This window comes from Setaria viridis, chromosome 7, assembly GCF_005286985.2.
Source record: "Setaria viridis chromosome 7, Setaria_viridis_v4.0, whole genome shotgun sequence".
In the NCBI taxonomy this organism is placed as follows: Eukaryota; Viridiplantae; Streptophyta; class Magnoliopsida; order Poales; family Poaceae; genus Setaria; species Setaria viridis.
Genome location: NC_048269.2, coordinates 34,273,747 through 34,297,499, shown reverse-complemented (window position 1 = coordinate 34,297,499; position 23,753 = coordinate 34,273,747). Strand labels below are relative to the sequence as shown.

General features: G+C 44.8%; 4 protein-coding genes and 1 pseudogene across 5 annotated transcripts; 2 read left to right on the top strand and 3 right to left on the bottom strand.

The window, feature by feature from the left end:
* Positions 1-1,688: 1,688 nt before the first annotated feature.
* On the top strand, positions 1,689-5,453 carry LOC117862587 (probable auxin efflux carrier component 1b). Its single transcript, XM_034746083.2, has 6 exons — positions 1,689-3,538; positions 3,806-4,079; positions 4,188-4,273; positions 4,361-4,518; positions 4,607-4,683; positions 5,050-5,453. Exons 1-6 carry the CDS (start codon positions 2,524-2,526, stop codon positions 5,114-5,116), a joined length of 1,677 nt encoding a protein of 558 aa, XP_034601974.1. The 5' UTR covers positions 1,689-2,523; the 3' UTR covers positions 5,117-5,453.
* Positions 5,454-7,329: 1,876 nt separating this feature from the next.
* LOC117863004 (UDP-sugar pyrophosphorylase) lies at positions 7,330-13,472 on the bottom strand. The gene is made up of 16 exons (XM_034746570.2): positions 13,296-13,472; positions 12,887-13,003; positions 12,504-12,644; positions 11,957-12,056; positions 11,552-11,676; positions 11,360-11,431; positions 11,177-11,241; positions 10,998-11,058; positions 10,588-10,705; positions 10,196-10,320; positions 9,747-9,823; positions 9,498-9,603; positions 8,796-8,855; positions 8,271-8,351; positions 7,921-8,160; positions 7,330-7,796 (listed from the first exon to the last, which is right to left on the bottom strand). The coding sequence occupies exons 1-16, from the start codon at positions 13,383-13,385 to the stop codon at positions 7,629-7,631; spliced, it is 1,746 nt and encodes a 581-aa protein (XP_034602461.2). The 5' UTR covers positions 13,386-13,472; the 3' UTR covers positions 7,330-7,628.
* A 398-nt stretch (positions 13,473-13,870) lies between these two features.
* On the bottom strand, positions 13,871-15,365 carry LOC140223360 (uncharacterized). The gene is made up of 3 exons (XM_072295085.1): positions 15,184-15,365; positions 14,103-14,175; positions 13,871-14,003 (listed from the first exon to the last, which is right to left on the bottom strand). The coding sequence occupies exons 1-3, from the start codon at positions 15,347-15,349 to the stop codon at positions 13,883-13,885; spliced, it is 360 nt and encodes a 119-aa protein (XP_072151186.1). The 5' UTR covers positions 15,350-15,365; the 3' UTR covers positions 13,871-13,882.
* Positions 15,366-16,527: 1,162 nt separating this feature from the next.
* Positions 16,528-20,280, bottom strand: LOC117864937 (uncharacterized; annotated as a pseudogene).
* On the top strand, positions 20,203-23,694 carry LOC117864175 (uncharacterized). 2 transcript variants are annotated; one of them, XM_034748193.2, is made up of 6 exons: positions 20,205-21,186; positions 21,556-21,609; positions 21,705-21,769; positions 21,851-21,929; positions 22,608-22,904; positions 23,213-23,694. In XM_034748193.2, the coding sequence occupies exons 1-6, from the start codon at positions 20,772-20,774 to the stop codon at positions 23,368-23,370; spliced, it is 1,068 nt and encodes a 355-aa protein (XP_034604084.1). In that variant the 5' UTR covers positions 20,205-20,771; the 3' UTR covers positions 23,371-23,694. The 2 variants fall into 2 exon arrangements, with proteins under 2 accessions (XP_034604083.1, XP_034604084.1); XM_034748192.2 differs by having other exon boundaries at positions 20,203-21,187; positions 21,592-21,769.
* Positions 23,695-23,753: the final 59 nt, after the last annotated feature.

The window sequence follows — 23,753 nt, the reverse complement described above, 5'->3', positions numbered from 1 at the left end:
TATCCGAATCCAGATACTCAAAGTTGGATATTTAATATGCGAATATGATGAATATCATTATTTGACACATCCTGATACTATTTGTATCCGTATTCGATCCGAGGAAAAAAACAACGTGCTGCATCCGTATTCGTATATATCGTATCCGATCCATTTTCATGCCTTCACAAATGCAACGAATAGAATATAATTTGCCGGCCTTGTCACAGCACAAATTTTTTGGTTTTTGGGTTCACCGTGAGCAACGTCGTCCGTGGGAACAAATTAACCTGCCCGATCCTTCTGCACAGCTACTCCTACAGTATACTGTATTTTGCCCTCGGTGCCATCTCACTCTCCTCCTGGGTGCTCTCCCCTCCTTTGCACGCAGCAGCTACTCCACGATGCACTGGATTGGAGCCTAGCTACTGTGCAGGAGTAACATGACGTATTGTACGTGGGGTGAACCGGAGGGAGGGCACCAAGAGTTCAAGCCTGCTGCACTGTTCTCTGTACGGAGTAGTACTGTTGGAGTAGGGAGAGGTACAGGAGACACGCAAGCTGACGCTAGTCCGTCCGGCGATCCGGCGTGTACGGTTGGGTTACGCACAACACTCTGACTCTATGTGACTGTGAGGGAGGTCGCAACATTGCAACAGCAGCAGATACACCTTGCCGCCTGATTTTTCACAGCTGCCAACGGTGCTATTCTGGGTCCCACTCCTTTCGTTTTCCTGGGTCCTGTAACATGCCGCCACTTTTGTTTTCCTGGCTGCCAAACTTTCCAGTTTCCCTACAAAGTTCATACAAATGCCCTTTTCTATGGCCAAGCTACAGCTTATTCGCTTCAGCTTATTCAGCCGGCTTATCAGCCACGCTTCAGTTTATTCAGCCGGCTTATCAGCCACCAAACAGTATTTTCCTCTCACAACAAATCAGCCGTTTCAGCTTTTCAGCCGGCTTATAAGCTGAAGCGAACGGGCCCACAGAGAGTAACCATTGATGGCAGTGGGATGACATGTTTGGGCTAGGCCTGTTCACGGGTTGGTTCAAAACCGTTGAACCCGTGAACCCAAACCAGACGGGACTGCTGAAGATGTTTGCGCGGGTTTTGTCCGGTTTCTGGTTCCAACCCACATGTGCAGGAACGGGTTAAGTTCAACACGGGTTGAAAATCGTGAAACCTGCTAAACCCGTCCCCGTCGGTGCTTGCGTCTACTTCCTGGCACCTACTGCTGCTTCTTTCGTTCTACTTGCTTGCTGTTTAGATCCATGTGGTTGGCATACAGCAACTCGTTGCCATGAGTAGCTTTCTATCTTGGCATAGCACTGCTCGAACCCACAGCCAGGCCGCCGCGCGCAGTGCCGCCTGGGACCCGGCCTGCGCCCGCCGGAGTCGCAGCTCGGCTAGGCCGCCGCCCCCAGCCCGAGCGCCGCCGACCGTGCTCCCTACTCGGCTGCTCGCCTCGCCGGCCAGGGCCGCTGCTACCCTCCCGCCTCACCGGCTAGGGCCGCTGCTCGGGAAGCCGGCCACATGCTCGCTAGGTCCTCCTGCGGCAGGGGGGCACCTGCTGCTACCCGTGTCGTAACATTTGCAAAACTGTCTACAGATAAACAGCAAAACTGTTTAGGTTTTCCTAGAATCATCCCTAACTTCAGAAACTCCCTACTGTCTTCGTAACATTCTTGTCTTCGTGCGTGCTTCACTGACCTCGTACTATTAACACCCTAATACAAAAGGCACTGAGGCTTCATTGTCCACACTCTCACACTCACTCCACTGTTGCAGCATTGCAGGAGGACGAGCAAGCAAGGCGCCAAAGTCCAAGGCTGCTTTTGGGTGTCAACAGCTGCATAAAGTGACCTCTGCCTGCTGCTACTGCAAGGGACAACTTCTACCTCAGTCCTCTCGGTCTCTCCCCGCCTCCCCGGCCACCGGCTAGGCGGGCAGACGGCCAGGGCCCCCGTCTCCGTCTTGTTCGTCAGCACACGCACCTCCCGATGCGACGCCTTTCTTGTCTGCCATTACGCCAACCGGAAGCGTACCTCCCTTGGTTTCCGCCGCGCGCGCAGACCTAGCTACCGCCTCCTCTCTCTCTCCCCCATGCTCCTACTACCACCTCTGCACGACTGCACCTGCAATGCAAGCCAGGCTCGCTGCTGCCTCTGCCTGCAAAAATCTCTTGTACAATGCCATGCTTCCCCTGCGCCGCCTGCATTTCCTCCCCTCTGACCCGCTTGCCTCATCTGTGTCTCCCCTCCCCTGTTCTTCTTCCTCCTGTCCTGTCTTACTCGAGAGTCGAGACCATAGGACATCCCACGACGCCACCTGCTGTGTCTCCCCTCCCTGTTCTTCTTCCTCCCATTTACCTGCTGTGCTCTTCTTCTTTCTCTGTCCATTCACCTTCTTCCTCTCTCCGCTCTCCAGCCATGTTCTAGGTAGCCACAGCCCACAGACCTCCCGCACTGGTGCTCGCCGCAACAGCTCGTTTCGTTTCTACCCGTGTTCCATCCCAGCAAGGCAGCAAAGCAAAGCCGGCAGCCATGATCACCGCCCTCGATCTCTACCACGTCCTCACGGCGGTGGTGCCGCTCTACGTCGCCATGACGCTCGCCTACGGCTCCGTCCGCTGGTGGCGCATCTTCACCCCGGACCAGTGCTCCGGCATCAACCGCTTCGTCGCGCTCTTCGCCGTCCCGCTCCTCTCCTTCCACTTCATCTCCACCAACAACCCCTTCGCCATGAACCTCCGCTTCCTCGCCGCCGACACGCTCCAGAAGCTCGCCGTCCTCGCCCTCCTCGCCATCGCCTCCTCCCGCATCTCCCCGGTCCGCCGCCTCCTCGGCCTCGACTGGAGCATCACGCTCTTCTCCCTCTCCACGCTCCCCAACACGCTCGTCATGGGCATCCCCCTGCTCCGGGGCATGTACGGCCCAGACTCCGCCGGCACGCTCATGGTCCAGGTCGTCGTCCTCCAGTGCATCATATGGTACACGCTCATGCTCTTCCTCTTCGAGTACCGCGCCGCGCGCGCGCTCGTCATGGACCAGTTCCCCGACGGCGCCGCCGCCTCCATCGTCTCCTTCCGCGTCGACTCCGACGTCGTCTCGCTCGCCGACGCCGCCAAGGGGGAGCTCGAGGCCGACGCCCACGTCGCCGACGACGGCCGGATGCGGGTCACCGTGCGCAAGTCCACCTGCTCCCGCTCCGAGGCCGCCTGCTCCCACTCCCATTCACACTCCCAGTCCATGCAGCAGCCGCGGGTCTCCAACCTCTCCGGCGTCGAGATCTACTCGCTGCAGTCGTCGCGAAACCCCACGCCGCGCGGCTCCAGCTTCAACCACGCCGAGTTCTTCAACATCGTCGGCGCCAAGGGAGCGGGAGGTGACGAGGAGAAGGGCGCCGGCGGCGGGTACTCGCCGCAGCCGCACGCGCAGGCGGCCAAGAGGAAGGACCTGCACATGTTCGTCTGGAGCTCCAGCGCCTCGCCGGTCTCCGAGCGCGCCGCCGTGCACGTCTTCGGCGGCGGCGCCGAGCACGGCGATGTCCTCGCCAAAGGTAACATCTTTTCCCTCCCCCAGTACTAGTGGCTAGGACACTTCTTTTTGGCTGCTAGCTAGCGATCCTGGTCGTGTGCTGTCGACCATCCGACCAAACCATCGGCTGTTCAGGAACTGATGAATTTCTTGAAAACCAAAATTTCTTTAGCATCCTCTGCTTTTAACAATGTCAAATGCTCTGCTTAGATTTGTGGATTGTAGATTTGTAGTATGTGAGATGGCTAGCTGAACCGAAATTTCATTTTTGATCATGCATCGAGCACAGGAACCCAGGCCTACGATGAGTACGGCCGTGACGATTTCAGCAGGACCAAGAACGGGAACGGCGCGGACAAGGGCGGGCCGACCCTGTCCAAGCTCGGGTCCAACTCCACCGCCCAGCTCTACCCCAAGGACGACGGCGAGGGGAGGCCGGCCTCGATGCCCCCGGCGAGCGTGATGACGAGGCTCATCCTGATCATGGTCTGGAGGAAGCTGATCAGGAACCCCAACACCTACTCCAGCCTCATTGGTGTCATCTGGTCCTTGGTCTCCTTCAGGTCTGTCCATCAAGTTCATTTCTCCAATCTTCAGGCAATGTTTCATGAGTCATTCCTGCATTTCAGCTAAATAATTCCTGTCCGGTTTGTGAACTGTGATGCATTTAGGTGGGGGATTGAAATGCCTGCGATCATCGCCCGGTCGATCTCGATCCTGTCAGACGCAGGGCTTGGGATGGCAATGTTCAGCCTAGGTGTGTAGATCTCTGATAGTGCATTGCTCAATGCTTCTATTGCTGTATCATGTATAGCTGCAAGTACTTAACTGTCACGTTTTGCAGGCTTGTTCATGGCATTGCAGCCGCGGATCATTGCCTGTGGGAACAAACTTGCTGCATACGCCATGGCCGTCCGGTTCCTCGTGGGTCCAGCAGTCATGGCTGCCGCCTCCATTGCTGTCGGTCTGCGTGGAGTGCTTCTGCACATTGCCATTGTTCAGGTATACTGCTTCTTGTGTGTCAAACTAGCATGCTGTACAACACTGGGAAAAAAGGTCCACAACTTGACTTGCCACTCGATTTTTTCAGGCTGCTCTACCACAAGGAATCGTGCCGTTTGTGTTTGCCAAGGAGTACAACGTTCATCCTGACATATTGAGCACAGCGTAAGATGATCTCTTTGACATTCCTTAGTTTTTCTCAGTACCAACTTCTCTGTTGCTTAGGTTCAGCCTGTCCATTGATGCTCTTTCTTGTCTTGTAATGAGGAATCTCTGACCATGCTTCCTGCTTTCCTTTTAAATTATACAATCATAAATCATCATGTGAAAAGAATCACAATCAGAAATTATCACCCACCGAATTTCCAATGATTCCAAATGATAATGTTTGAGAAGTGACTCGTGCAGTCAAAGAAATAATAAGGGATTAAACTAGGACAGAATCCGCATGATTGCTCCTAGTGTTCATTCTTGCTCATGGACCATGAGACACGGTGACAATGATCATTCATAATGCTCTCTTTGCTGCAGTGTGATATTCGGAATGCTGATTGCTCTACCCATCACCCTGGTCTACTACATCCTGCTGGGGCTCTGAACTCTCTTACCTCCCAAGTCCTCAAAAGCTTGATGCTGCTGACGGTCTTGTTTAGGTTCCATGACTGTTGAGCTGCCTTTTTGTTTGGGTAATCCCTGCTAAGATGGTAGGCCAGTACTCAGTAGTGGATAACCCTACCACTGATAGTGATAGCATCTCTGATGTCTAGGTGGTTTAGTGGACATCAACTATTTCAGATTGAAGCATTAGAATTCTGATGAGCACTAGAATTTAAAAACAAAGAGGGAATTTGTGATGGCATAGTCTGTGAGACATTGTTTGTTATTCGTCAACTTCTCTGATCAGATCGATGAGAAATCTGGCAGCATTTAACTTACATGGCGTGCACTGCTGAAATGTATCAGGAAGTCGACGAATTTCTCTTTGTGTTTCCTTTGATGAACATTCATCGATCAGTATTTCTTTTGGGGGGGGGGGGGGGGGGGGGTCTACGTACCTTTTCTAAGAACAAACAGAGCACAGTTGTGCAGTTCACTCTAGAGCTAGCATTTTCTTTTGGGTTCGTACCAAGGGTTGACGGAAAGGGGAAAAGGTGACGGCGAAAAAATGCTTCAACAAATGGGGCTGCAGAATGATGGTGTCAGAGCTTGGGAGTCAGAATAAAGTTTTGGCTTTTGGCAAGGGCATGCGCACCTGATGACCTGAGGCAGCCATGATGCTCGTGGCAATAGCAATCATACGACAAGAAATCACATCAGCAAAGGTTCCAAATCGCCATCAACTGAACAGAAAACAGAAGATGCGATGTTTTTTTAATTAAAGGTGTTGTTTGGCTTACGGCTAAACTTTAGTTCTATCATCGGATCCGAGGTTTAGATATTAATTAAAAGTATTAAATATAGTCTAATTATAAAATTAATTACATAGATGGAGACTAATTCGTGAGACGAATCTATTAAATCTAATTAGTTCATGATTTGATAATGTGATGTTACGGTAACCATTTGCTAATGATTCGTCTCGCGAATTAGCCTAGGAATTCTGCAGTTAGTTTTATAATTATCATATTTAATCTTTTTAATTAGCATTTGAACATCCGATGTGATAGGGCTAAATTTTAACCCCTGATATCCAAACAGCCCCTAAGAGAAGATGTGGTGTAGGATGAGCATACGGTTACCATGATCTATGACTCTAAAGGCACAAGGCAACACGATTACACAAGCTCTGTAACGATACTGAACGATGAAATTAGCGTAGGTACCAGAGAATTTGTACCTTCTTGGGATTAGGCAGGTGGTATGGTACCTGTCCATACTCATGGCAAACTAACCATGAGCTACACCAAGCTGCCCCTCAAAAAAGACCATTCAGGTCAGACCCTGCAGAGAATCAAGTCAGATGTGTCATCAGCATCAATTCACTATCTTGTGCCATTTCAAGTCAAAATTTGTTGTGTGTTCGCCTCAACAGACATATATGCAAAATTAATTGGCCAAAGGATGCTGCTGTGACAATTCCCCACACTGCTGGAGCTGGAGGAAGACTACGAAGGTTGATTCAGATCGCAAACACAAGAGAAAAAAACACATATGCAGATGGGGTCATCAAACTGATAAGGTATAAAACTAGCAGAGATGCACAGTGCCAATGCAGTTCAGTGAACAAGTGCCAAATCTTCGGCGGAAGATGAGCCCGTTCTTCTCATAGATCGCCCAAAACTAGCAGAGATTCCTGTCGCTGTGCCGCGTCGTGCGTTGGCGCTTCGCCTCGTCGCCGTGGTTGCCTATTTCTTCGTGCCATCGCCGCCGACAATCCGACATGGTCGTCCTCGCCACCGCATCAGCCTGTCTGCACCGATTTCACCTTCCACGTTTCCACGTTCCTCTCCTTCATCGCCGATCGCCACTGGGGATCCGGGGTCTTGCCGAGGGAGCCCCGCCGCCGCGCCAATAAAAACTGGGACCCAAAAAAGGGGGCGATCCAAAGTAGGCGTCTTATGAAACATTTTAGGGTTCGTTTCGCAAATAATCGGATCGCGATTAATAGTTGCAATCCAAATTAGGAGTCTATTTGCAAAAACAGAAGGGGTGTATTCTAAAGAATGCAAAAGACTCATCAGCTGTTCTTTTTTATGATGAAATGATCTGATTAACAAATGCTGGAGCACCAGGATATTCACTAATCCCTGCCATGGCATATAACAAACAAAAAGATGCAACATATAACACGCACTTGCTTGATTCGGCGCGAAGTCTTGATTCATTATAAATTATTACACCAACATCAGATCCAATACAAATAATCAACTTTGATGGAAAAGGGCGTAAAATGGTTGGCTATGAACGAGGGTACTGTACAACTACAGATGCACATTAAGAATGGCGAGTGATTGGTGAAGCGCTTTGCTCCTTATTTGTACTTTAGAAGGACAAGAACACTTTCAGATAAGCTAATGGCCTCCCAAAATCTGGGAGACAATCGTGACGTGAACTATTTCCAACTGGTTGGAAGCTAGTCAGGTCGATCAGGCAATCAAGGGACGTGTTGTTCATGCACTCAAGGAATGCTTTCCTGGCTTGGTGTAGTCCACCTCTAGCTGTTCAACCTTCTCGAACTTAAATCCGCGAATTCTGGTCTCTTCCTTCTCGGAGGTGTCCTTGTAGTCGACGTGCCGGATAATCCAACCTTTATTATGTACATGACCAGTAACTTTAACCTGCAAACCGGCATGAAGCGATGACATATGAGAAAAATATTTCGTTGTTAAGGTAATAGCGAAACTGTGACGCTTGAATTATGCCCAGGTTTCTTGAGTTAAAGATGCTTAATAATGTTAATACCTCAGCATCATCGACAGCATTGACAATAAGAGTGCCGTCCAACAAAAGGCCTTCAAGGAAGATGTTCCGACCATTGATGACCAAAGCTGACCTCTGAGAAATGGAAGAGTTGCCACGCACTTTCTCCTCGACATCCTTGAAGGTAAGACCCCAACGTGGACTCCAGGTTATTCGTGGCCAAACCTCTACCTCTTGCCCGTTGAAGGTGTAAACTACAGGGTCAGCAATCTGTGCACCAGCCTGGAAAGGGAGGGAAAGGATCGCGGTGAGCTGGAGCACAAACAACTTGAGAACTAGCCCGTTGCCATTGGATAGCGTGTCCCACCAAAGGAATATGCTAATGGCATCACCTTTCTCAAAATAAGGCTGTTTGCCCTGTAAATTGCCATCTCTCCTGAGGTTGCACTATGATAAGGATTGCCTTTCGGAACCTGCAAGAAGGCATATCAAATTATAAAATTTATAAACACCCATGCACGCAAGACGCTGGAAAAAGACAACTGCTTCAAAGCAAGAGAAACATGGCAAAGACTGATGCATAGTCCCAGTTTACCACAACATCAGATACGCAAACAAATATAGACGGAATCGACAGACGTGAATAGACAAAGTGTAATTAAAGCTAACCTCAACAACAGGGGGGCAAAAATCAAATTTAACAATTAACAGACCTAGCTCAAATAAGAAGCTTTGGCAAAAGTACTTCACAACCAATGGTAATAATAACTAACAATGTAGAATAAAAAACAATAATCAAATTTAACAATTAACAGACCTAGTTCAAATAAGCAGCATTGGCAAAAGTACTTCACAACCAATGGTAAACTAACAATGTAGAATAAAAACACTAATCTTAGAAAGAGTTCAAATCTTACTTTAGCTGCATCTTCAGGATTATTCTTCACAGGAGCATAAGCAAGCCATGTATCCATCACCTAGAATTTAAGTAAATAAAGGCAGAATAATAATAAAACAGTTAGGGGACGAACCATGAAAAATCATTTGCAGCAAAAGTTAAACAACACTTAATAACATGAATTGCTAATGATCTTAGAGGTAAGAAATAATAACACATGTAAGGAACATAGTGTCTAAGATTCAATTTAGTGATGTTCTTCCTAGTTCCTAGAGAAACAAAAACAGCATTAGATGCCCACCACTCTCCTGAGATTGGAGTGTTTTTTCCTATTCCCTGAAAGGTAGAGTGGCACTTATAATTCCTAACAGAACACTGAAAACAGACTGCCTTTTCAAAAGTGTACATTATGTGAGGATAAGTGGATAACTACTTCCAATATAAGTTCCCTTTTTTGACTGTGCCCATTAATTATTCATTGGTGAGTTAAGGCACTGCAACGAATCTATTAAATTCCTAATGCAATCTTTTTTTATCATGTACACTCACTACATCAGTAATGCAGCAAGATAAGGGGACCTTGGCTATATCGAGTAGAAAAAAACTGAGAGCAGGAATGCAGCGCATTCTTTGTACTCAGGATACTTATCCACATGGTACAACTGATAGAAATGGTTAGCTGACATGCTCAAGGCTCAACAGATGATCAGCTGCCTCTTACCGTGAATCCAACTTTTGCTGATGGAGGCAGTGTTTTTGGATAGTCTTGCATCATGCATTCTAGACGAGTGGAGGATTTAAATGCCATCTTGGTTGAATCAGTATACCTAAATTGACAAAAATGATCAGAGGTTGGGGGTTAAACAAAGGACCAAAATTCATATTGAGAACCTATACGCAAAATCAAGATATAACTTGGCAATATCACTGTAAATAGAAGTAATTAAGAGAACAGGATCAGACAAATTACTTGGGATTTACAAATTCAGAAATGGCACCATGTGTTTTCTTGAGCTCCTCTATGTATGGTCCAAGCTCCAGTATCAGCTGCAAGAGTTCAGTATTTCTCTTAGTACAACAAAACATGCATTTTTTCTTAGTAAAAATTAATAATGCTGACAAAGTTTTGCTCAGTTCTAAAAGCAATAAAGAAAATGAACATAAACAGCATAATGACTGTGACATTAAGATAACAGCATCCACATTAACTCATATCGGTGTTAGCATTACATGTGCCTCCAAATCATAAGAGAAGGACAATATATTAATAGACAGGTTTGCCATCATCCAAAAGGGAAATGTAATAAGACAAGCCATCCTAAGAACCGTGTTCATGGCATTTGGCAAGAGTCCAAGGATCTTTTGAAGTGTTGAACTAGTGAAAGTTAAATTTGTCCCTTTGGAATATGTATGGTTTACCTGGTTTATATTTCCAGGATATGGAGAATAGCCTGTCTCACAATTTGCATCTCCATCAGGATGTCCAGTTGCACGAAGGAGTGGATCAAGCTGATTGTACTCTACATTGATGACCATTGTTCTACCTGTGCACAATAATGGAGTTGTGACTAATTAACAAAACAAATCAATTAGATGCAACCAGCCAATTGAAATGCCAGTATAGAACAGTCGAGAAATGACTCTTTAAAATCTTTCCGAATAAAAGAATATTTTTCTTGATTTTCATAGTAAAAACTTACTAAAAACTGAAAGATTAATTGCATAATTCTTTTGTTCAAAATATAACAAATGATAAATTTCTTGCTTTCAAAACAACTCGCATCAATGGGGTAGATGATAGTAAAACCTACCATCAACATGAGTAAGTTTGGTAATTCCTCCAATTGCTTCTTTTGCCTTCCTAGGAATTGCGAGAGAATTTACATTGTAACCCTTAGTGGCACTGACACCTAATGCTGATGGTATTGCCTACAAAATTTAAAAAAACATGTCAGTTCTATGTAGCCAAAGGTTCCTTTATCTCATGGAAGCAGTTTCATCTTTATTAGAGGTTTTAAGGGTCCTTGGAAAATACGAAGAGGTAGCACAATTTACATATGGGGATGTGCCTATTTTTTGGCACCAAAGTACTAAAAACTGGAACCTACGGTACCAGATTCAGTTTACAATTTTGATATCTCTTGGTACATTTTTAAGGATGTTAAAAATTTTCTATCTTTTGGCAGTAAATTATAGTACAGTAGGAGGCCAGAGTACAAACATTGAAAAGCAACCCATTTGTATCCTGGAAAAAGAGAACCCACTTCCGCCCTTCACTCTTCCTATCAAAAGAATACATAGTATCATTTTAGTAAATTATTTCATCATATATAACTGCTAATTTCTTCAAGTAGGGAAAAAACTGCCCCCGGTGGTGAATTCTTGAATCAATGAGCATACCATTGTTCAAGCAAGCCACTTGAATAGAGAAGAGAATGAACATCTCCGTGCCCATGTGGCTTTGTCTGTCAGGTCACAAAATTGAGAGTTAGAAACGTGGACAGATACTCAGTGTATGCAGAAATAATATGGTTAGAATATTTTAAATACAATGTTATTAATCCTCATATGGAAATTTTCTACCTGAATTTTGTACTTATCATTTGGGTCTAATGCAAGCCTTGCATCATTGTCAGCTAGACATGCTACTTTTTCCTGAAAAAGAAAATGAACATGTACGGTTAACACCAGAAGTAACTGATATGTGCTTTGCATAGATAGAACGGAGGTTTTCTCCTAACAAGCACATGAAAAGAATAGGGAGATCGAAAAAACCTGCTTTAGTATTTTCACTTGAGATGGTTCCATTCCGAAGTAGGAGTTCGACTCCAAAAGCTTGATGGTTAGCGCGTTTGTATCATCAGAAGTCATAATAACAAATGGAATCTTTGTATGACACCCTGTTGCATGGCAACGAACAGCATCAATAAGAATAAAATAAGACCTGAAGCTTCTTTGAGGCCCACCATATATCATGTGTAAGTAATGAAACTAGCAAACTAATTCAAGTGATTGACAGATCTCTTGTACAGAAGGGGCATAAGTATAAACGATGAAAACAAGACACACTTAATGCTAAGATCAAAATTAAATTCGTGAGAACTATTAAAAATAATACGCACTATAGAGACAATGTTGGCAAGTCATCAATCCACTACAGATATAGTGCAGAGTACATACCATCAAACATTTTGCAGCTGGCCTCTTGTAAAGACAGAATAGACTCTATGTAATGTTGAAGGAAACACTTTCCAGTAGTCGTTTCCCGGGGAAGTGCTACCTGACCAAAATCATAGAATAAAAGCTTTGAACCATGACAAATACATTACCACCAGTTCATCAAGCTTTCTTACTATTAATTCCAAAGTGATTTTATATTTTTCAGTAAAAGACTGTGCAAGCCACCAGGTGGTGCTTGCAGTCTAAAGTTAGGAGCTAAAACTGAACTGTATGCATCTTGTTTTTCAATGGAAATAATGGAACAGGGCTGTGGCCAATGTTGTTCTAAAAAAAAATGTAGGACAATGTGCTATTGTGCTATTATCAGCTAGAGAAAATTTTAAACCAAATTAAAGAAAAAAATACAAAATATAGTTTGAGTACCAAACAAAGTGTGCTAGCTACTGTGCTACCTCATGACATAACTGCATTGAGAAAGAATCCAGTCTAGATGTTGGCCTTTTCCATGATTAGATATTAAGTTTGCTATTAGCAGCTCAGCGCATACCTTAATTCCTTTATAGCCAAGTCTTTCACCAAGCCCTCCAGCTACAAGAACAAACGCAGCATTCCGTACTTCTTTTACCCCAGCTGCTTCCAATGAAACAAAGTTGTCATCGCCAAAGTTCAATAGCTCCCCTAACGGAACCTGAAGTATGATATAGCAAAATTTATTAACTACGGCACTAAGAAAAGAAAAGGTAAAAAAATATATCAAACTAACATTTATCCCTGGGAACAATTGTGATGTTGTGATGAGTTAAGTTATTCAATTTGAACAATTTAGAGTTCATGATGCTCAACTTAAGTGTTTCCAGAACAAACCCATGAAAAGAAAAAGATATTAGGGCCAAGTTTATCTATCAACAAAATGGATATAAGACGACTTACAGAAGGAGTAAAACCATCGTATGGGTTTTTGCCTGCTTTTGAATGTGCCAAAAGTTTTTTGGCATTCTGGATGTATGATACCAGCCCTCCAGGATAGCTTGAATTAAGTCGACGAACCTAAGATAATCAAAACTTTCAGAATATAGGGGAAAAGGTATATTTTTGATTATGACTTCAAGGCATAGATTATAGTGCTATAAAATGTACAAATATATGCACAGAAAGGGAAGATGACACTGTACTTGACTGTACTACTAAAAAGAGTAGTTCATGGGTAATATGACATTTCACAATTCTTGCCGGATACTATCGGTACAGTGTGCTTTTTTTTGTTGGATCAATAAGCATGGAACAACTCCGTGGTGATGTAATATCAGTGCTGCTACATGTCCTCTATATGAATACACACCTGATCAAAGAAGCCTCTTTTCTTGTCATCATCAACACCTAGTTCTGGCCAGTGCTCAAACAGGTGCATCTGGCCCTCATTCAACAACATTTTTGCAAGTTCAACCTAGAATCACCAGGCAATAAGCATCATGCAAGGAGAAAAATAAAGCACGGTGCTTTGGATCCATCAATCGAATCAAATTAACAGCACCACAGAGACGAATACATTAGGATGTACTTTATTCCGAAATAATGGTGCATAATTATTCAGCCAACCCAGATCCTACAGGTACTTTCATGATTCTTGATGGCGCCGAGTTAGATGTACATCAGTTGAGGACCACTTTGCTGGACACGTAAAAGTTGCAGTAAAACTAAAAATTTTCACAGCAAGGTACATAATAACAAAATTCATGTACATAATAACAAAAAAATTTCACGTAAAATGTGTCCAGCAAGTGGTACTCAACTGATGTACACCTAACTCGACCCCAACAAGAATCATGAAAGTACCTGTAGGATCTAAGTTGGCTGAATAATTATGCACCATTATTTCGGAATAAAGTACATCCTAATGTATTCGTCTCTGTGGTGCGCAAGACTCTGTTAATTTAATTCAATTGATGGATCAAAGCACATCAGAAGGTTCTCTTGGAGGCCCATGTCATTGAAGCTCTCAGAAACCTCATCATTTGAGGTGAAGAATTCCTCAGTCTCACCAGTGCTCCTGTATTACATGAAATAGAGGTAGGCTTGGAACTCAGACTCACAGATGATGGAAATAGGTAAGGTTGAACAACAACAAAAAAAGCAATATATTACTTACAGCAGCTCCTGCATTTTAGAATCATAGTGCTTAGCATCGAACTTGGAACCCTCAGGTGCCATTTCCGCCATGACTGTAGCAAACAAAACAACATGTTAAGACACAAAATGTACAGTACATGTGACAGATGTGAAGGAAATACAAAAAAGTTTAATCCTCAACCTAGATCAAAGAATGAATAGCATAGTGAACACAGCTTCTAACAAACTTGCACAGAGCCTACCACAAAAAATATGTTTGTGGACCAAAGAAAACTATTTGAGTTTGAGACAAGGAACAGGCTAGAAGTCAAGTGACCGTTAATTTGCAAGAGTCAACAGGTAAACAGTTGCACCCTAGAAAAGATCAACCATCAAAACAGAGAAGTCATCCAAGCTCCAAAATTGAGACAAAATGCATTCTCAACTGCTCACAAACTAGGACAGCTGATTCATTGCAATCTAAGTCTAAGCATACATAACAGCAGACTGATATAATTGCCTAGACTAGTCTGACAAATCAAAAGTCAAAGGTTTGAAGTTCAGACAATATTAGAACAATCACTCGCTCATCTCATACATGGCATAACACTATCTGTTACTCTACCCTGTAACAAATCCATGTTGCCACTTCATCCTCCCTTTAACAGAAAGTCGCCCATCACTACATAATAAAATCTCATCAAGTATCAAGCATTCCCCTAATTCAAACAGCTTGATACCAATATCACAAGCATAGCACGAGTCGCTCAATGGCAAAACATAGCTACAGCCAAGCTACCACGAGCTGCATACGGAAGACTGCAGAGTTTTTAAAGCCACAACTAACAAGTTTACGTGTTGGCACCTGAACCACATTATTTTTTAAAGAAAATCAAATCCTGCATAACAAACCATCTATCGAGCTGAAAAGCCGCGCATCCGACAAAGGAAATACTGGCAAAACTAGCTCTCAATCCATAAACACTTTAAACTTTCCACCGAATCGACGCAGATCGGCCCAGGCCCGCGCGGAAAGCGCCACCCACCAGATCGAAGCGAGGCACAACACAAAACGAGCGAGACAAACGGAACGAGGCGGGGAGATCTGGGGAGGCGACCACCTGACGCGCGGAGAGGAGAGTTGATCGGGCCGGTCGCCGGGGTTGCTTTGGTGCGCTGCGTCGAACCCGAGATCGGAGTCTCGGATTCGGCGGCGGAGGCGAGGGGACGGCGCGGCGCATGAACAACACATCCCTTTATTGCCTGATCGACCTGACCAGGTTCCATGCAGTTGGAAATAGTTCACGTCACGATTGCCTCCCAGATTTTGGGAGGCCATTAGTTTATCTGAAAGTGTTCTGGCGCGCACAGGCAGACTGGAGTGGACTCTACCGACGAGAGGAGAGATCGAGAGGCCGACATTTTTTTTGAGAGGATCGAGAGGCCCACGTGTGTGATGAGATGGGCCTTGGGCCTGGCCTTTGGTGCACCTCTAGCGTGCGTGGGCTATCCCTACTAACCCTCCTTCCACTATGAGAGAAAAAATTTACAAATTTTGTACCTATATAACCATTTCATATGACTATAGCTGTTTCGTCCGTTTAAAACGGCGGTAACCTGACATAAACGGCGGCGGTAACCTGACGTAAACGGATTGCCATATCAGCTTACCGCCATTTGAAATAGCTATAGGCTTTATAGCCAAATGAAGCAGCTACAAGGTCTTTGGAATTTTTTTCATTCTGCCATTTAAAATGGTGATTTTTTTATTAATTTAAAAAATAAAAATGGTGTAAGTTCTATTTGTACATTTGACTATAATTTGATAGAAAAAAAGGTCGATTATGTGCTACTCTTGTTTAATGTTTAAATAGTTGACTGTCGGAACTGCTATATCTATTTTAATGTTTAATTGACTTCAATGCGTAAGATCTGAAATTTTCCAAAAATACTATGTGTGGATTTTCGTTGTTTCACGTGCAAGAAGTTTCATGTATAGAATAGTCAGTATATGTTAAAATCAACCAACTTTTTCGTATGGACGGCTATCAAATATACTAATATAACTTATATCATTTTTATTTTCCATATCAATAAAAATCACCATTTCAGTTGGTGCTATGAAAAAAATCCAAAGAACTTATAGCTGTTTCATTTAGCTATATCCGTTTAAAACAACCGTAAGCTAACGTGAGAAACATACCAATGTTTCAAAAGGCTATAGTTTGAAGTTCGCTGCACTTATTCGGGGTATATCATTCGAGAGTAACAACAAAATTCGATCATGGAGCCAAAACAAGATAATAGCATTGAGAAAAAGCAAGGTACAGCGAGGAGCTGAACGCACACAGAAAGCAGAATTACCATGTGATTTTCTTGTACTGGTCTCTGGGAACTGATGGGCACATTCCCAATTCTCACCCTCAGCTTGTAAACTGTAAATTGTGCAGTTCTTAAAAAAAATCTGTAATCACCATACCAGCTCGCCATTTTGTTTGAACGTAAACTTTCTTTACACTGTAGATTCTGCCGAATAAAACAGTCCGTGTAGTTTTACATTCCACCTCAAATTCAAAATGGCGTGTGTATAATATATACCACGAAAAAATCCTGTAGTTTTCCCCGCTTCCTATTCAGTCTTGTGTCACAACAGAAGCTACCAAACTGGTAAGTTTTGCAACGACAGTTACAGCGTTAACAGTCAAACCAGCTGGCTTCGTCGTCATCGTCATCTCTGTTGCTGAGGTGGTGCAAGATTAAGCACCGTGTCAGGTCCCTTCTCCCCTGATGTTGAGAACTCGTCAGGCACAGGCAGACCCAGCTCCTCCAAGATGAACCGGACAATGCCGCGAGTGACACTTCCCAGGGACATCTTGTTCACCATCACCGCCATGGCAAAGTTGTTCTCCACGTCACAAAACCCGGTGGACTCGCCCATCCCGGAGTGCCCAAAGCACCTCAGCGTGCCGCTGCGGTTGTTGTACCTCCTGAACCCGAGCCCGAACTTGCCAGCTCTGGTATTCACCGACACCCATGAACGCGTCCAGGATCTTGTCACTGCTGAAGATCCTGCCGCCGCTTCCTGCCGCTGCTTCGTCGTTAGCGTCACTGGTGCGTAGCTGGCTGTACCCATTCTTGTCAGTGTTGCTCACATCTTGGAGATTTCCTGTGGAACCGACACCCTTCTTCTTTCCAGCGCCTTTTTTCTTCTTGAGTGGGGCGGTAGGGAACTTGGGGGTGTGCACATGGCTGCCAAGGGGTGGCTTGGAGTCCGCAGAGTGCGGTGGTGGAATTGAACCACCAGTTGCAAGCGCTGCATAGTATCGAGCAAGTGCTCGAGCAGAGCAGTGGCCATTCGGAGCAGGAATAATGGCCCGACGAACATTTAACGTGTTGAAAAGAACCGGTACACCAGACGCCATTTGCGCAATATTGCTCAGCAATTCTGGTGGAACACCTGGCCCTGCCCTGATTCCTGATAACTTCTGAAGTTCTTCAGTGTCAACTGTCAAGGTTGCCAGACGAGATTCAACACCTGAGAAGGGACAGAATGTAATGAACATCAGACAGAGGGTATCTAGAAGACTAGAAGAGTATAAACATGACTAGATTACGATTTTCATTAGTCTAATCAAATCTTAGCAGGCACATCTAAAAGAGCAAATATTCCCTCCTGGAGTTTGAAAGACAAAGAAAAAGATTTAATACCTTTTTTTAATGTAAATTGCCAAAATAAGCATCCAATATTAAATAAATGATACAAAAACATACCAACAGTAGGTACTTGCAGAAAATGACTATTGGTCTTGGAGCATGAAGGGATAACATTGTAGCAGTTAAGTCCAAAACTCCATTGATCAAATTTTATAAATAAAGTACCCCCAATGCAGTGCCATTACAAATGCAGTGCAGTTTCTCCTGCACTCACAGCTTGACTGAAAGTATTTCCCCCATTGAATACACACCCCGACACACCCAATCCAAGGCATTGATGGTTCTTTTATTCTTACTCCTTAAGCACACGACGTAAAAAAATCAAGGGAAAGCTACATTCCTTATCACGAAACAGTAAGCAGCAGATCTGGTACAGTGTTAAAAAAATCTAATTGGGTAGAGTTCTTGGAAACAATCTAAGCACTGATTCATAGGAGATCTGTAACATACCTGGTGGAATGCCAACATATAGCTCCCCTTCAATGTGAAGAGGACGAACAATAGCCTCTTCTAGAACCTCTTGAAACTTCTTCCCAGATGCATGCTATTATTGTCAAATACCAGCGTCAGGATTCATGAAAAAAATCAGTTAGAGCATTATATTGACTATTAAACTACCATAATTAAGCTATTCGACCCGAAAAGGATAAGTAGATGTGGGTTTACATTCAAATTTAGCTAACCCTTAACCCGATTATAGATTAGTACATAATGATCTGTTTACACAACCAACACAGTCCAATTCTCATAAAAAAACAAGGCTCGATTTACGTGATGGCAGGAAGAAACATACCTCTATGACTCCCCCGCACAACCAACCAAAGGATAGGTAATGGTAAATTTGTGCTGAACCAGGTTCGGTCTCAGGTGTGCACTTGGCAACCTGGTTTAGTGTCTCTTCCCAGTCACATACCAACATGGGAAAAAATCACTCTTCACCACATCTCCCAGCGCATTGTGCAAACCGGATGTATGATTTAGAAGATGATGCACCTTTATTAGGACGGAGCAAACGAGATAGACAGATAGTCTATTAGCCAAGACTTGCCATGTCCCATCAAATAACAGAAACAAGGAAGTTTTTGTACCTTTATTAGCTCCTTGCTGTTAGTTCCAAAGTTTGGCCATATGTTGGCCACTGTTTCCTTAAACTTCAACTTCCTGAAAGATTGGAGTATGCTATCACAAAATAGCTCGAGCAACTTCAACTTGTGGAATAAATGTCTAGATGTACAGTTAAAATTCTTAGCCCATTTTGGAACAGGTTAGAAATGTTCATTTGACCTTTTTTTTAAAAAAAAAATCCCAGGTGGGCCATCATGTACTTCAGTATGTAAGTGTGCAATTTTCCATCTAAGCGTACAAGAGCAACTCCAAGAGTTTTCCAAAAAGTTCTTTCCCAAAACTACGTATTGGGACTCTTCCTAAAAAATTTTCCTCCAAAAATATATCAACCCACATCAGATTGCTAATAACTAGCCCCCGATATTTCAAAATAGGCTATATCATCGTAATTGGATCTAGCCTAACTCCTCCGTGCTCTCTCCCCGTCTCATTTTTCTTTTTCTTCCTCTAGCCGAAGAAAAACCGAAACAGAGCGTGGCCGTGAGCTTCCCCGATCCGAGAGCAGAGCAGATAATAGAGACCACCCCAGCTTGTGAGGACATGCGTCCATCTCTCCAGCTTCGGATCCCATTGTGCCTGCGCTGCCTTCACAGTGCTTGCTGCAGGGCTCATGGTGATGGTTGCAGCAAAACGGGTCCGGGCGAAACCATTGGCTCATGTCTCTGTGGATGCTGTTCCAGTGCTCCTTGTGAGTGGAATCAGCGTAGGGAACCCAGGAGAAGTCCTGCGTCGGATGGTTCGCGACCAGCAGCTGCAGGCACCTGATGGTGATCCCGACGATGTCGGTGCTCTCCGAGAGCCGTAGCATGGAGCCGATGCACAGGTTCTTCTCCGGCGCGTCGTCGTCCTCGTAGATGAAGATGAGCTTCGCCTCTACCCTGCGACCTTCCAGGAATATGGGGCGGACGCAGAAGAGGTAGTACTGGGCCGCCCCGGACAAGCCTGTACCGGAGCTCGTCGCCGGCGAGCAGGCGCGCGATGAGAGGGTCGAAGAACGTGTACCGTGGCCGCGGCGTGCCGCCGAGCTCCACGAACCTCAGGAACTCCGAGGCGCCGTCCGCGAGCCACTCGAACCTCCGGACGGCGGCGGGGCTGCTGCTCCAGCCGTACCCGTCGTCGTCGTCGCTGAAGCTGCTGATGCGGCCGCCGACGAGGTGTGACCTGGCGGCGTGGGCGAGCCTTGCAGGGAAGGACGAGACCTGCACCGCCCGCCGCCGCCTCTCCTCGTCCTCCACGGCGCGCCGCTTGCACCGGCGCAGCGCGTCGTCGCAGTCCCGGGCGGCGCGCTTGAGCTTCCCGCGCCACCGGAGCAGCGACGCGTCGCTGATTCGCCACCTGTCGGAGGTCTCGAGCGCCGCCTCCAGCTTGATGTGCGCCATCTCCAGCCGCTGCAGGCGCTCCTTCTCGCTCGGTTTCCGTGAGCCCGACCGCCCGTGGCCGTGAGCTGCGGTAATTTCCGGGATTGGGAAAAAGACCGGTCCCCGTATAAATGCGTGGGCCATGAGGTACTTTCAACATCGTCCGCCTGCGTATTTTTACATGAATGTGGGAGCTGATAAGTTTTCTTATTTTTTAAAAAATAAGATTTTAGAGCAATTTTAAGAAAGCTTTTGAAGTTGCTTTGAAAATGGAATGTTTGAGGTATTAGAAAGAATAGAATGCTACGATGCGTTCACACAAATAAAAATATTTTGCAACTAGTTGCTATACATAAATATGAGAAACAATTTGTACACACAAGAAATTCTATAATATAGTGTAGATCAATGCCATGCAGGCATATTTACACTGCAAAGTTAAAAGGGACTTGGTACTGAATTCACTCGCCGGATTTCACTGATTCTCACCGGTCTCTTCCTCCTCCGCCGCCATGCCGCACCTCGTTCGCGAGCGGCTCTACTTCGGCGACATCAAAGATGCCATCGCCGCCCTCACTGATTCCTCCTCCACCCCGACCTTCACCCACGTCCTCTCGGTCGTCAGCTCCGCCTCCATCTCCTTCATCACCGACTGCCGCCCGGGCCTCGCCATCCCCACCGAGGAGGTCCGCCGCGTCGTCGCTGGCGAGGAGGGCGCGCCACCGACAGCTGCGGTGCCCCCCGGGACGCTGATGCGGGTGGTGGAGCGCGCTGGGGACGGGCTGCGGGTCACGCGGATGGCCGTGCCGCTACGGGATACGGAGGAGGAGAACCTGCTCGACCACCTCGAGCCCTGCCTTGACTTCATCGATGATGGCAGGAAGGTGGGGAATGTCCTCGTCCATTGCTTTGCCGGGGTATCTATGAGGTAGGCTTCAGAAGCACTGTCATTTCCGTTTTCGTTTTGTGGGTAATTTTAGGATCTGTAGTTCTGTACCATCTTGGGATATCATGTTTAGCAATGGAATTGGATACGGTGCGGTAGCAAGAATCGAACTGTTACTGCCTACTTAACCAGTTGGCGCGGCATGGAAAAACTAAATGTTTCTGAAACTAACCAATTGCAGCAGGCTGCTGGTTGACAATTGCAATTGCAAATTTGGATTAACATACCCATATAGTGTTTCGATCGAGGAAATTGATTAGCACAAGCCTGTTCACTTTTAATACTGCCAGCTCCCTTTTTCATCTTTATATAATATATATGCATTCATACTGACTTTCAAACTTATTGCGGTGCTTCCATCATTGTTGCTTATCTCATGAGATCAGAGCAGAAACCTCTGGAAGGTCTGAACTCTCTTTTCCTGGAAAGATAACATGTATCTTTTCATCTACTCTAGTTGAATTTTACTCATGTGGCCTTGCTTGTTATTTTCTTCCAGAAGCATTAGAATCTTTGAAGGAAATTTCTGAGTTGGCATGCCCGAATGATGGTTTTCTTGAACAGGTAAGATTTGTTCAAGATCTGTTGGCAGCACATGAACTCCTGGAGTGTTTGTTGCTTAGTTGAACATTCTGTGTCGTGCAGTTGAAATTGTTTGGAGAAATGGGCTTCAAAGTCGATACTTCAAGTCCTTTGTACAAGAGATTCCGCTTAAAATTATTAGGTTAGTCTTGATCCATTTTGGTTAAAGTGGTGGTTACTAGTTGTCCTGACATAAATTTGAGTCAATAGGCTTTTCTCCAGTTTTCTTGGGGTATTTTATATGCTTTATTTGCTGGGTCCTCGTCGACTACTCTCACTAATAGTAGTGTTGGTTAGTTGTTCTTGGCCATGTGTGGTTTAAGTAGACCAATAGGCCAGATGCAAGCTTCCAAAAAGAAATTTGTTGGTTATTGATATAAAATCCAATTGTGGTCTGATATATCTCTAGATCGAAAGCATGCTTTTCCATAACTGTATAAGATGACTATGGCCAGAAGATCCCTGATTCATGATCCAGAGTGTTTGAATACTTTTTCATTGGTAAATTTTCTTGTGATGACAACTTATATCCATTTCAAGTGCTGTATGGTTAGGATCTGCAGCTGTGCCTTGAATAAATAAAAATGTGTTTCATCATTTTTTTCCTCTCAAAATAGTCAAATTGTCAAATGCTTAGTTTTATCATGTGATTCAAAAGTTCTTAGATCTGCTTCAGCGTCACGAACATTGTTGTTCCTTTACATCTAGTGTGAGAATATTCAGCATCTTTAAATAGCTAATCTTGATTCAATACAATTACATTTTAATTGCAGTTCATTTGAACAAACATGTATTCTGTAACCTGTCTTTCCTCCCACAGGTCAATCCTACAAATTTGGGGAGAAAATAGGCAGCTATATGTTTGAAGATGACCCTGGCCTTTCTCCACTACCTGGCTCTTGTCAAGATCCTTCAAAGACAGAGCAACATAAAACTGCTTACCGCTGCAGGAAGTGCAGGAGAATTATTGCTGTGGAGGACAATGTTATAAGTCATGTTCCTGGTGAAGGTGAATCTTGCTTTGACTGGAACCGAAGGAAGAGTGGTCATTCATACAGCAACAAAGAACAAGATTGCTCGTCTTTATTTATCGAGCCTCTGAAATGGATGACTCCAGGTAGGCTGATGTTATTACCTTCCTCTTGGTGTATGAAATTCATATGAGTCACGAATTACCTATTTGTGTTGTGCAAAGAAAAATTCATACTATATGGTTGGTTCCCACCGAATCCATATTCATTTTCATAATTTGATGTTTAGGTCATCTTATAGATGAAACCTTCATAGATACTCAATGATTGAGCAATCGTGCACATGCTTTCGTTACCGGTCTTAGTAGAGTGATGGTGTTTCTCCTTTTTTTTGTTTTCTACTAGACTACTATACCTTACATGGTTTCCTCCTGTGCCTTTGTTCACGTAACAGTCAAAGAGGGTGCTTTGGAGGGGAAGCTATCATGCATCCACTGCGGAGCTCGGTTAGGATACTATCCTAACTGGTCAGGAATACAGTGCAACTGTGGCAGCTGGGTTACTCCTGCCTTCCAAATTGTTAAGAGCAAAGTTGATATCAGCACCATCTAGACATTGGGAACGGCCTGCAGAGCGACCAAACCATTGGTGAAGTTTGAGGGATAATGAGGAGTGTGACAATACTGGCACCTTGCGGATGGTGGCTTTGGCTTAAGGTTTCGTGTACAATATATTCACATGCATATAGTGACGCAATAGCTGTGTGCAGCAAAGATTGTACAAAATTACGCATTTGATGTTGTAGCAACAGATTTTGCTGTGAGAGACAGTCGTCTGTAGGCTGGAAATGGACCGAATCATATTGTGCAGAGAAAGGCACATCAGTATCTGTAATCTTTCAGTGAATTCAAACTCCACGGATGTTTTTGACTTTTTTTTCCATTCCTTTTTCAAGGCGCGGATGTATCTTAAGGTTCAAACTTTTGTGATATGCG

What these genes read in the sequence shown, in the direction of transcription:
- LOC117862587 (XM_034746083.2), top strand. Translation starts at nt 2,524, where the DNA reads ATGATCACCGCCCTCGATCTCTACCACGTCCTCACGGCGGTGGTGCCG. An exon ending in CGGCGATGTCCTCGCCAAAG is followed by an intron (nt 3,539 to 3,805) that starts GTAACATCTTTT and finishes CATCGAGCACAG; the next exon opens with GAACCCAGGCCTACGATGAG. An exon ending in TGCACATTGCCATTGTTCAG is followed by an intron (nt 4,519 to 4,606) that starts GTATACTGCTTC and finishes CGATTTTTTCAG; the next exon opens with GCTGCTCTACCACAAGGAAT.
- LOC117863004 (XM_034746570.2), bottom strand. Translation starts at nt 13,385, where the DNA reads ATGTTGTTGAATGAGGGCCAGATGCACCTGTTTGAGCACTGGCCAGAA. An exon ending in ATGATAAGTACAAAATTCAG is followed by an intron (nt 11,242 to 11,359) that starts GTAGAAAATTTC and finishes GTGACCTGACAG; the next exon opens with ACAAAGCCACATGGGCACGG. An exon ending in ACAGCCTTATTTTGAGAAAG is followed by an intron (nt 8,161 to 8,270) that starts GTGATGCCATTA and finishes CTCCCTTTCCAG; the next exon opens with GCTGGTGCACAGATTGCTGA.
- LOC140223360 (XM_072295085.1), bottom strand. Translation starts at nt 15,349, where the DNA reads ATGGAACCTGGTCAGGTCGATCAGGCAATAAAGGGATGTGTTGTTCAT. An exon ending in CTCTCCTCTCCGCGCGTCAG is followed by an intron (nt 14,176 to 15,183) that starts GTGGTCGCCTCC and finishes TGTTTGCTACAG; the next exon opens with TCATGGCGGAAATGGCACCT. An exon ending in TCTAAAATGCAGGAGCTGCT is followed by an intron (nt 14,004 to 14,102) that starts GTAAGTAATATA and finishes CATGTAATACAG; the next exon opens with GAGCACTGGTGAGACTGAGG.
- LOC117864175 (XM_034748192.2), top strand. Translation starts at nt 20,772, where the DNA reads ATGCCGCACCTCGTTCGCGAGCGGCTCTACTTCGGCGACATCAAAGAT. An exon ending in ATGATGGTTTTCTTGAACAG is followed by an intron (nt 21,770 to 21,850) that starts GTAAGATTTGTT and finishes TGTGTCGTGCAG; the next exon opens with TTGAAATTGTTTGGAGAAAT. An exon ending in TCTGAAATGGATGACTCCAG is followed by an intron (nt 22,905 to 23,212) that starts GTAGGCTGATGT and finishes TTCACGTAACAG; the next exon opens with TCAAAGAGGGTGCTTTGGAG.